Source organism: Aulonocara sp. 'chitande type north' Nkhata Bay, linkage group LG15 (genome assembly GCF_057382095.1).
Source record: "Aulonocara sp. 'chitande type north' Nkhata Bay isolate Kocher_YH1m ecotype deep benthic linkage group LG15, A_spYH_male_GT1.1, whole genome shotgun sequence".
In the NCBI taxonomy this organism is placed as follows: Eukaryota; Metazoa; Chordata; class Actinopteri; order Cichliformes; family Cichlidae; genus Aulonocara; species Aulonocara sp. 'chitande type north' Nkhata Bay.
The window spans coordinates 13278813-13291737 of record NC_141358.1 but is presented as its reverse complement, the minus strand read 5'-3'; the positions used below and the strand labels follow the sequence as shown (position 1 = coordinate 13291737).

At 39.4% G+C, this 12925-nt stretch overlaps 1 protein-coding gene across 1 annotated transcript; it reads right to left on the bottom strand.

Moving 5' to 3' along the window:
* Positions 1-322: 322 nt before the first annotated feature.
* Positions 323-12636, bottom strand: ostm1 (osteoclastogenesis associated transmembrane protein 1). The gene is made up of 6 exons (XM_086264287.1): positions 12183-12636; positions 11797-11911; positions 10414-10511; positions 10221-10331; positions 9657-9822; positions 323-1343 (listed from the first exon to the last, which is right to left on the bottom strand). The coding sequence occupies exons 1-6, from the start codon at positions 12558-12560 to the stop codon at positions 1288-1290; spliced, it is 924 nt and encodes a 307-aa protein (XP_086120413.1). The 5' UTR covers positions 12561-12636; the 3' UTR covers positions 323-1287.
* Between the last annotated feature and the right edge of the window lie 289 nt (positions 12637-12925).

The following is a 12925-nucleotide window of genomic DNA, read 5'->3' as shown; positions in this document are numbered from 1 at the left end:
AAAGCTGCGTTGCAAGAAACACAAGGCCACGTAACCTGAGAACAAGGGCCACTGCTGTGTAAAGAAACTGCTCGAACAACAGCATGACATTGTACTCATTAGGCGTAATGTAACTTGTGTCACAGTGCCAATGAAAGTACACATGCAGCAAAAATAAAAGTAGTCAATGAGAAGAAAAAAAAATGTTAATGAAATGCACACATGATGGAAAACTGTAAATGCATTTAAATACCTGATTAAAAAACTTTAAATGAAACTAAACAGCCATTGATACCTAAGGATTTGTAGTTAAATTGCTATACAACCACCTGTGCTGTGTCTGTGATGGGAATTTCTTTATTTGAGCTCTTGCATTCAAAATTAAGGTGTACATTACTTCACAGCAACTTCATCAACCCGCTTTCATGAGCAGTCAGAAACCTGTTAACAAATTAAGTTAAACATCAGTGGAAAAATGACAACAAAGCGCATTAAAAGCTTTATGCAACCACGAAAAAAAAACAAACAAAAAACACCAACTAGAAAACAGGTAACATCACAGTGTGGTCCTGTGGAGTGCTCTTCCATTATGTGTTTTATGTCTTTATTTACTCCCCCTCCCGCTGATGTGCACCCCTCTTCTTCTTACAGCAGATACATCACCAGTAATGGACATCAAGTGCTTCTTTTTTTGTATCTCTCTTCTGGACATACATTAGAGACAGAAAACCCATTTCTCAATCCATAAATAGAGCGCATGCAGGCGCGCGCACACACAGACACGCGCACACACTCGTATTGCATTCAACCACTCACTCCCGTGACAGCAGGATACGGTGAACAACCTGAAGATTGTTAACGAGTTAAAAAGGAAGGAGAGGCCAGTGCTGCCTGTGGATTAAGAGCGTACTGTGCAACACGAGCGACCACGTGATTACAAGTTCAAAGACTTACATGATTTACTTATTTCTGTTTTATGGAAATCCCTAATGTTAAAGTTTACAAAATAAAGCAGAATGTAAATGTGGTGTAACTGTGGATTTTTCTCCAGGTATCCCAACAAAATTAACTAGAAAGATATAAAAGCTATCACCTTTCCAAAGTCCTTTTAGTGCAATAAAAAAAAATATTGCAATTGAAAGATCTGAACAAGTCCTCTTAATACTGTTTGATATCACAGCCTGTTGAAAACAGTGGAGCAGGCTGCACTTAAGTTCTTCAGATTTGGTCAAATTTCAGGCACAAGGCAGTGAGATGATAAAGTTACTCCCAAAAATCAATACTCCATTCCAGGCAGGCGCAGCCTCTTCAGCTCAGTTTGTCCTGAATGTTCATCAGACTCGTGTTTGATTTGGCTCTCCTGGCTGTGAAGAGAAAACGGACATTACTTTGCAGAAAGAATCAGAAGCACTGGCTACTTCAGCTCTAAGCTGTGCTGCAACTGCTATTCATGGAAGTCGCTTACAATATTTGTGCATCGGTCATTGTCACAGAAGTAGACAGGGGTGTACTAGGAAGTGAGAGCGAGCTATGTTGATCTTAAAATAAGAGTTTTCTGTGTCAGTTAAATTGGCTCTTTTACACTGGCTAAATCACCATGGTAACTTTTGCTGAGCCTATATCCTGGTCAGGAGCGGGTTAGCTCCAAATTTCAGTTTAAAATCAGCTGGAAGCATCACGTTTTAAATTATTCTTTTTGTTACTATTGCTGTTTGAAGTGCAAAGGTAGATTCTCTGCAAGAGGAATATGGTGATATTTATATGTGCAGGTTTTTAATCCGACCTGACTGAAACCACTAAAACCACCAAATAAAGCACAAACTGTATGTTGCATTTTAACACAAATGTTCACATATTAATTTGGTGATACAAAAAAAATAATACTAATCTATAAATGTTGTGACACATGGTTCTAATCTGCTGTTTACACTACTGAAACTGCAGCTACTAGAACACAGGAAACACACCAAAAATATCTGATCAATGAATACAATTAATTTCATGTTTATATGCTCTCAAACTAAAGCAATTTTTACATGCACTCGATTAGGGAGGCGTATTCAGTTCAAAAAGAACAGCAGTACAAGAACAGCAAACTAACTAACATGAATTAAAATGTTTATTTTACAGCTCGTTGTGATAAATCCTAAGATTCACTACTTTATGTAGCATTAGCCTCATATTATTTGCAGTGGTGTTACATTTCACTCATATTTTACATTTAGAAATTTTTAATCACCATTTTACCACCCTCTGATACAAGTAGGTGGAAAAAGAATCATGTGATCCATGAAATGCTTCTTTTTTGTGAGTGTGCATAAAGCCTGAAGCAGAGAAAGTTTATAACCAGCATTGTTATACCTGTTATCTCTACCTGGTGGTTTTAGATTTTGTCAAGCAAGCTAAAAGAAAGAAAGCCTGACTGTGATGAATCTTGTTCACAGTATATCCCAGAAATGGTCAGCTTTTTTCACTTTTCCCTATTAGGTTTGTTTATACAAGTGTTCACCAAAGATCTCAGGTTCAAAACTTGTCATGGAGCAGGAGCTGTGTTTGAGAGACAATGCCATGCACACAAACAGCACTGATAAAAAAAAAATAATTGTAATATAGTGTCTAACAGGTCAACTGTTAAGGACATAATTTGCAAAAATGTTACCCAAGCACTAAAATAATTTCACACTGCAGAGATTTAATTCTGAGTATTAGGAAACGGTATTAAACACAAAAAATGCTTTGATTTAAGATTAGTGGCTTAGGTTCGTTAATGACAGGAGGCAATTGTGATGTAGATGAGTCAGTATTATAAAATGTGGAGTAGATCCAACAATCTGAGGATGACTGGAACGACACTTTCCTATTCAACCCGATGATCAGGCAATCTTCAGTTACCGGCTAGAGAACCAACTACTGATCCTGTGATCTACACAAACCTCGTTTGGAGTTAGGAAAGTCAAGAGTGGTCACGTGGTACGCCCGCCCAAGATGGCAGCTTAAGTTGGAGACGCGCACTCCTCTTCCCCCGAAACCTCGTTAAAAATAGGTCAGAGCCGGTTATTTGTCTTATTTGGGATCTGCCCTGGTAAATTCAGTGGAAGGAGTCAGAAGAATCATTACGTTTTACGCAACGATTCGATTATGCCGCGAGGAAAAACACACAACACTCAGGCTACTTCACTAACTACTATGGCGGAGACACCTGATGGAGTCGATGCCAGGTGTCCTTCCCAAGATGGTGTGGCGGCCGAGCTGACTTCTATAAGATCTCTGCTTGAGCAGGTAGCACAAGACATGACGGCGGTGAAAGGTGGTATCGAGTCTCTCAAGGAAGCTGTGAACAGTTTGGGTGTGAGAGTGGATGAAACAGAGACAAGAATTTCTCGATTGGAGGACGAAGAGGCTAAAGCCAGCTCAATATGTAAGATCTTGAAGATACAGAACCAGCGGCTGCAGGAAAAAGTAACGGCGCTTGAGGGTTCCTCACGGCGCCAGAATATTAGAATATCGGGTATTAGAGAAGGATCCGAAGGCAGTAATATTGAGGATTACGTGAAGAATCTGCTGTCTGAGGCTCTGGACATTGAGATGGGAGATTACTACGAAATAGATAGAATCCATCGAGTGGGGCCAGCTTTTCCGAAGCCCACTGCGGACTCCAGACCGAGACACATTATTGTTCGCTTCCTACGGGATAAAGCCAAGATGTCCGTGCTGGCGGCTGCCAGAAAAAAGGGGCAGATCGTTTGGAAAGGCATGAGAGTTCTTTTTTTCCAGGATTACGCTCAGGAGGTACAAGAAAAACGCAGGAAGTTTGATGAGGTGCGCCGCTTGTTGCAACAGTACAAGATTGGCTATTCTCTTCGTTTTCCGGCTGTTATGACTTTTTCAGTGGATAACCAGTATCATCAGTTTTCCAACCCAGCTGAGGCTAAGCAATTTCTAAGCGGCCTGGATTTGGTTAACATTCCGGGTGATGTAGATTAAGAGGATTTGATAAGCTATGGGTTGGTCTACTTCTGAGGGGGGGGGAGACGTAAGGAGGGACACCATCTGGGAATTTTTTTGAGTGCCACGGACCTGCGATTTTTTATGTTTTCATGTTCTTTTGTTTTTTTGTTTGTTTTTTTTTTTTTTTTTTTTTTTTTTTTTTTCTCTTTTTTTCTCGTGTTTGGTTTTGTTGTTGGTTTTGATGGTATGGTACCAACTGTCCCGTATAGACCTAATTTTTGGATCATTGGGTTGTCTCATGTTACTGGCTCTAAGAGTTGTTATATGGGTAAATGGGATATTCTTCTGGATAAATTTGTATAATAATTCGGCTCACATGGTGTGATGGAGTTATGTAAAATTGTGTCGTGGAATATAGCGGGTTGTCATAATGTTAGTAAAAGGAAGAAAATCCTCACATATCTGAAACAGAAAAAGACTGATATAGCCCTGATTCAGGAGACCCATCTTGATGAGGCCGAATCATTAAAGCTTAAAAGAGACTGGGTGGCGCAAGTTTATTTTAGTGCATTTTCGGCTAGAAAAAGAGGGGTGGTTATATTGATTAGAAGAAACTTGGATTTTCAGGTCTTTAAGCATTATACAGATCAGGAGGGTAGATGGGTGGTGTTGGATGCATGTTTACAGGGGCGGAAAATGACATTGGTCAATATATATGCTCCTAATTCTCCTCAGCCACAATTTTTTCATGAAGTCTGTAACATGGTGCGGACTATAGGTAACACACACATTGTAATTGGGGGAGATTTTAACCGGGTCAGGGATGTCTTATTGGATAAATCTTCTTGTACTGGACTAAGCAAGGACCCAACAAATGCTGCGGTGGACGTGATGTCAGAGGAACTGAGTCTAGTAGATATATGGAGACTTCTTCATCCTCAAGAAAGAGACTATACCTTTTTTTCGCATCCTCACTCAACCTACTCCAGGATAGATTACTTTTTGGTGTCCCGTTCTTTGGCAAGTCAAACTATTGGGTCCTCTATTGGTAACATTGCTATATCGGATCATGCTCCCATTGACCTTGTACTTACTGACACTGATAATATTAAACCGTCACCTAGGTGGCGCTTGAATAACTCAATATTGAAGAATAAGGGTCATTGCGAATGTATAAGGGAAATGATAAAGGAGTTTTGGTTGTACAATGAGGGCTCTATTGACGACGTTGGAATGACCTGGGATGCTTTTAAGGCCTATTTAAGGGGGCGCCTTATTCAATATTGCTCCTTGATTAAAAAAGCTGAGAGGGATAAGCTGATGAAGTTGGAACAGGATATCAAGGAGCTTGAAAAACAACATATGTTGCTCCCAGAGAGGGACTTATGGAACAAATTAATTAAATTTAAATTTGAGATGAATAGCATATTGGAGAAAAAAGTGGAATATGCAATGTTTTGTCTAAATCAGAAGTACTTTGAACAAGGGGAGAGAACAGGTAAAATGTTGGCACACAGGGTTAAGCAGATAAAATCTAGTAACCTTATACCATCTATTTTTGATCCTAGTAATAATAATAAGGTGACTACTAGTAAAAAAGAAATAAATGATATTTTTACTAAATATTATCAGGAGCTGTACACTTCTAATGGACTGGTGGAGGAACAGAGGCTGTCAGATTTCTTCTCTTCTATTAAAATTCCCAGCCTGTCGGAAGATCAAAGAAGTATATTAGAAGGTAAGATTACATTAATTGAAGTTAAGCAGGCAATCGGCAGCCTTAGAGAGGGTAAATCTCCAGGTAATGATGGATTTCCATCAGATTTTTATAAGGTGTTTGTGGACGAACTAGCTCCAAGACTACTGTCGGTATATCAAGATGCGTTTCAAAGAGGGAGACTACCGTTTAGTATGCGATCGGCAGTGATCACGTTATTACATAAAAAAGGGAAAGACCCACAGCATTGTGGGAATTATCGCCCAATTTCATTAATTAATGTGGATGAAAAAATTATTTCTAAGATATTAGCTTTTAGGCTTGAAAAAGTTCTTCCGTATTTGGTGCATAGGGATCAGGTCGGTTTTGTGAAAAATAGAAGCTCTGCGGATAATCTACGTAGGTTATTGCATATACTCTGGAAGAGCAGGACTAAGCTAGACCCTGTCGTTGCCTTCTCTTTGGACGCAGAGAAAGCATTTGATAAAGTTGAGTATCCTTTTCTGTTTCATACCTTGAAGAGATTTGGTTTCGGTCCCTTTTTTAGGCAGTGGATTCAGGTGGTATACACAGATCCAATGGCTACAGTTATTACCAATGGGATAATGTCACCCTCATTTTCGTTAAGTCGGGGTACTAGACAAGGTTCACCCTTATCACCTCTCATTTTTGCTCTGTTTTTGGAGCCTTTAGCCATAGCTTTACGTGAATGTAAGAAAATTAGAGGGGTGGATTTGGGTCAAGAAGAACATAAAACTTTTTTGTATGCAGATGATATTTTACTGATTTCAACTAACCCAGAACAGGCCGTTCCTGCAATTTCCTCAATTATTGATTCTTTCTCTGTAATCTCTGGATACACTATAAATTGGTCTAAGTCTGAAGCTATGCCTATTTCTAAATTGTGTCCGCCTGTTATGAGGAGTTCATGGCATTTCAAGTGGAAGCCCGAGGGTCTGACTTATTTGGGGATTAAATTGACCCCTGGTTTAGACAACATAATGAAAGTAAATATTTCCCCAGTGATTCAAAACATCCGTTCGCTGTTGCAGAATTGGGTTAAAATAAATCTGTCCCTTTTGGGCAGAATTAATTTGGTGAAGATGATTATTGCCCCTAAACTTCAGTACTTTCTTCACATGTTACCGATAGCAGTCCCACATAATTTGCTAAAGCTTTATAATACATGTGTAGAGGGTTTTGTGTGGGCAGGTAAAAAGCCATTGTTCAATCGGTCTAAATTATATGCTGCTAAAGAGAGTGGTGGGTTGGCATTGTCTAAGATGGTCTGGTATCATTATGCTTTCTCCCTCTCTCAGTTAGTTAAGATACATAATTCCTCTACTGATAAGCCATCATGGGTTGGGATTGAGGAAAGTCTTGTGGCCCCTTCGTCTTTAGAGGCCTTCCTTACTCAGAAGGGAAGGCCAGTACCGTTTAAAGATCCAGTACTGTCTTTCATGCAAGAGACCTGGCTTAGAGCTCACCAATATACCAACAGCAGCCCTTATCTCACCGCTAGAGCCTCTATTTGGTATAATAAGAAAGTATTAATAGGTAAGAAACCGGTCTGGTGGGAGGCCTGGGCTAGGACAGGTATTAATCAGATGGGGGACCTATTTGGGCAGACTGGCATGAAATCGTTTGCAGAAATCAGACGAGAATTCAATTTGGATCCAAGGGAAATTTGGAGGTTTTTTCAAATAAGACATTGTATTAAAGCCATTTTGAAAAATAATCTAGACCCTCCATCTAGTGTTCAGAAGATGTTTGCAACCCCTGACAATAACAGAATCAGGGCATCTAAATTTTATGGGAGCTTCAGAGAGGCACACGCTCCCAGTTTGGGGGGACTGAGGCGGTGTTGGGAGAAAGATCTGGGTATCCAGATCTCAGAGGACAGTTGGAAGATGCTGATCTCATCATGGTATGTTTGCTCACCTGAAACACAGTCTCAACTTATCCAGTACAAGTTGCTTCACAGAAACTATTGGACACCCAGTAAATTAGTCAGGTTGAAGCTCGCAGATAAGGACATTTGTTGGAAATGTCAGCAGGAAGTCGGGACTCTAGTTCATATGTTGTATACATGTCGGAAAAATGATTATTTGTGGGATGGGATCATCAACTTGGTGAATGATATTTTTAAACTTAATCTTTCTAAATCTCCAGCTATATGCGTCCTGGGCCTACTACCTGACGATAACATTCTCTCAAAAAAACAGAGATTGTGGATGCGTCTGGCTTTTATAACTGGTTGCAGGGTAATTCTTAGGCATTGGAAGTCATCCAGCCCCTGTTCTTTCAAGGAATGGACCGAACAAATGTCTAGGATGGCATCATATGAACGGGTTATGTATAGAATGAAGGGAAGAGAAGATATTTTTGAGCAGGTCTGGGGTCCCTTTTTGCGGTACATTGACAATGTCTCTTAGACATTATGATAAATGGTCTCTTAGAGGGATATTTCATGTGTCATTGGTATTTTGGTTGTTGTTTTTTTTTTTTTTTTTTTTTTTTTTTTTTTTTTTTTTTGCACCAGGGGGTTTTACCCTTATTCGTTTTTGTTTTTGCTGATGTTTTCCAGGAGGCGGTGTATTATTTTGTTTCTCCTGGGTTTTATTTATTTTATTTATTTATTTATTTATGTAATTTTTTTTTTTTTTTTTTTTTTTTTTTTTTTTTTTTGTTAGTGTGTTGTTTGTTTGCTTGTCTTAGTTTGTTTGTTTGTTTAGAAATGGACAGAGAACTGACAGTATGATTATTGCAGTTGTATATTTATTTATTAATGTTTCTGTCCATCCAAAAATATTAATAAAAAAAAAAAAAAAAAAAAAAAGGAAAGTCAAGAGTGAGGAATTTTGTCACCTCCCCCACTTATTTTAATCTTCATGCTGATGAGCTTTTGAAGAAGTTGCAAGCCTGTAAAACTGGGTGCATGATTTATAGTAGTGAACTCTATTATGTATGCAGATGATTGTGTGGTCTTTAGTCCTATTAGTGGTGGTCTCAAGCAGCTCATGGTGTGGAACATGTGAGGTACAAAGTCTCCAAGGAGGACAAAAATGTGAGATTTCATAAATTTAAATTGAATTTAAATTTTTATTACAACTCAAATGACAGATGACGAAAATATTTATAGGTAATAACTAATGATGTATTTAAATGCATCCTACTCTTCAGGTTTAGGAGTGAAACACTCTGCAAACTTCGCTCTATGTGCAGACGTGTGGACAAACTACAAGAAAGCAAGTTTATACAAACTTCATGTTGCTTATAAGGCAATGAGAGACTGAGATTATTACTTAAGAGACCAAGGCGGTGTTGCATAAAATTAAGTTTTTGTAGCTGCAAGAGTCTGTTCATTTAAATCTGCATTAAATGAAACCTAATCTATATCAGTACTTCTAAGAATGAGATCAGTGGGGGCTTAATGTTTCCACCTTACCAGTATCTGCTGTGAAGAGACTGGTTTCTCTGTGGGAAAGTTTTTTTGGTTTTACTTTTACTTTATCTTTATTTTATTCATTGTGTTTTATCTGTTTCTCTTGTTTTTATTGCGCATGAGTCTGGAATAAAAACCAATTGTTTCATATCAAGAATCTGCGATATGTATGATTATTTAATTAAAATAATAAAAAAAGATAAAGGCAATTTTACTTATTTATCAATCTAACTTAAGCAAGCTGCTATTATTGAGCACAGGATAATTCTTGCATCTCATCATCTTTTAAATTTACCCCTTTGTTTTTATGTTATTCTTCTTCTACAGATCCATCCCACAGCCACTGCCTTAAATATGTTTGAGTCTTGAGAAATTCCCTTAAACACTTCAAGGCTACCAGAATCCGCCCTTCCACACAAAAAAAAGAAATCCTCAAACATTGTGTATGATCTAGAGCCAAACCCCCAGTATCAGAGATAGTGAAGTCTTTCCCCTCTACAAAGACCCCAAGCCCTCCCTAAAAAAATCTCTGTGTTTGACAATGGGCGAATTAAGCTGGTTACTCACGGTGTATGAGCTTGCGTTTCTTTTGTTCAGAGTGAAGGAAGCTGCTCAAGTAGAAGATGATGGGCAGAAAGAGCATGAAGCTGGACACAGCGATGACGGGCACATTCTCTTCCCGGGGGAAGGAACAATTGAAATTCTTACTCCACAGTCTGCGGGTCATATTCATCTGAAACAGGGCAATAACAATATTCAGCTGACTACAGCAACAGAACAACATTACTATGAATTCAACCCTCTTAGGTTTCCAGTTCTGTATGCCATTCATCCGCGTTCATCTGCCAAAAATTAGGTTGAAAGCTTCTGAAACAAAAACTAATTTAGGGCTCTGCGTCCAAAGTCGAAAATGAATCTTCAACATTGACATGTAACATATCGTTTGGTAAGACTTTTGGGAAGTGACACAAAAAAGTTCTTGGTAACACTTTCATTTTGTCACCAGCTAAAGGTGAAGTGAGAGTTTTTGGGCTAACACTCTATTGATGTCTACAGATTCCTCTAGAGGGTGCAGCTTTCTCTTTTCCCATTTTGAAAAGGTCTGCTTATCTCCGTTCCCAGCATACATACCGCATCCTCTATGTCAATACACAGAGTACTGTTTTTTTCCATTTGGCTGTACAGCACATTCAGTGTCCCATAGGCGCTCTTGCAGTTTTTGCACAGCTCTGTGTGGTTCCCCTAAAGAAAAGTGCAACAGTCTAACGTCAGAACATGAACTCAGTGGAGACAGACAGACATCGTCGCCCAGTTCACTAAATACCTGTTGATACTTCTCAAAGCAGGTGAGAGTTTGATTGAGAGTAGACATGAAGTACAGTGTGTCATTGGTCAGGCTCTCCAAGTCTCCAGTGACACATTCTGCAAATCAGGGAATAGAAACAGAAACATTAGATGCATTATAGTAACATCAGCTATTTTCCTCCACTTGGAACCAAGTTTTTGTTAGTTTGCAGTCAACGTCTGACGCAAAATGTCAGAAAAACACGATTCAGACAAAACAATAAATAAATATATTAATCCAACAGTACCTGCATCTTGTTTGTAGAGACTTGCTGCTTTTCTTTTGTTTTTGCTGAAGTTGTTTAAGTTTGTTTAAGTGTCTTTTTAGAAAAGGAAAGAGGAAACACTTCATAGCTGATGGCTAAGGTGCCGTGCCAAACCAAATACAGGAACTCGTGTGCAGACTTTGTGTGCAGACTTCAGCTAAAGGTAGAGTGTCTTGTTTTTCTCCACTCATTGTTGCCTGCACAATTTAACACAAAGCAAGACTTTCTGATTTAATTTTTTCAGTTAAATATATTTTGGTGCTTTGGTGTTGAATTGTCTTTTGAAGATACTTAAGGTTGTCATAACGCAGAATTTATGATACGTTTTCCATGAAGTTTTAATAGAGGAAATAACTACCAGTTCCACTGAGAATGTTCATTGGTCAGATCCTTGGATGAGCTAACATGCCTTTGCATTGAGCCAGTAGAAGAAATTAATGTTAAAGTCTACCGTGCAAGTAAGTAAGTTGTATTTATTTAGCATCTTTCTAGATAAGGATTACAAAGTGCTTCATAACAACACTCAACAAATAAATACAACTATTAAAACACAGCAATAATATCCACTAGTGTGTCTATACAAATAAGTCTTGAGCTGCTCTTGAAAAGTTTCTTTAAGAGTCCACAGATCACAAGTGTAATGTTAGTGCAGTTTCCTTTAGTTTTCAGACTGGTATTTGTCAGAACACTGCACGTTATAAATGGGTGTAAGAGTTTGGTAATGTAAGCAGGCATTTATTCATGCAGAGCTCTAAAAGTGATCACCAAGATCACAAACTGACGTCAGCAGAAATACACAAAATGTGTGTCACACGAGACTACTTAGAGGATCTACAAGTAGCCTCGCAACTATATTTTGTAAGCAACCCAAATAACTGTCTGATTATATCTGATTATATCATGTAGTCACAACCAAACATGGCTCTAAAAACTAAAAAGAAAATCACATGATTCTCAGCTCTACATATCTGCTGTTTACTTTCACTAAAGCATCCACAAAGCAAACACACTTTTAGGCCAGATGTAATCCTCTGTGTGTGTTAGAAGTTCACAGAAATGCAGAAATCCTGTGTTTTATACTTCTGAAGAAGACTTACGGGCACAGTTGGAGTCTTCCCACAGACTTTCCAGATTGCTGTACAGCTGGTAAACCAGCATCAGCCGATCACTGCGCAGAAGGCTGTCCCTGCAGGTCACATTCCCAGGACCCATCTGAGGAGACAGGGGCATTTGAAAAGGACCTCACGAGTTACCTTCTGCCTGCACAGGTACTGCATGTGTGTTTCCATTCCATCTCAACAGGTCAGCAAAAGATGTTGCGAGGATTAAGCTTGTTTCCTCAAATGTGTCACCAGCAAACACTCATCACATCACAAGACTGGTGTCTGACGACAGATGCGCGTGAGGAGGCCTGTCTTCACACAAACACTGGAGACATTTTTCCATAGCAAAGAAAAACACAGAAAATGGCTTTAGCCCATACCTGATCTGACGAGATGTTTTTGTAGATTTCCACGACGCTGCCATAAGTAGAGTAACAGCTCTGGCATACTTTGACGGGTCGAGCAGCGGGCACCAAGCAGTTCACATAGGCCACATACCGCTGACCGAATATGTGGAGCAGGTCGCTGCAGTAGTCGCTGACCTCCAGGTCCTCTGGGAAGGAAGACAGCAGACTGAACGAGAAACCAGTGTCCACGGCGGGCACGGGAGAACTGACCGCAGCGGTGCTTAAAGACGGGACTGCTTCCAGTTTGTCCGCTGACTCTGAGGCGCTAAGATGTACCACGTCTCCACACTTGAGAGAGGGAACATCTATCGCTACGAAAACAAAAAACAAGTAGAGATTATACGGCAACATGGCTGAAAAACACAGCTGATTTATCTCTGGCTGGCTTTCACTCTGGAGATCCTATGACTTCCTCGTTAATCATGTGACTGTGAAATCTCGCGAGAGCACGTCGCAGTCTGTGGGATGTACAGTACTTCAGAGCACACAAGAGTACTGTACATACCGTTTGATGCTATGCTGCAGTCTGGGTTTTTTTTAGACCTATACCCTATATATAATACTGAAGTTACATATCTTCTTAAAGCTCAGTTCTTCCACGAGGCTGTCATTTCACGCATGCTCACTTCTTGTCTGCTTGCGGTAAGCTTTCAGTAAACCCCTAGAAGTGTATGCAAATGTTTTCAAGTCGAACTTAAAGCAAGGAAAAGTTATAT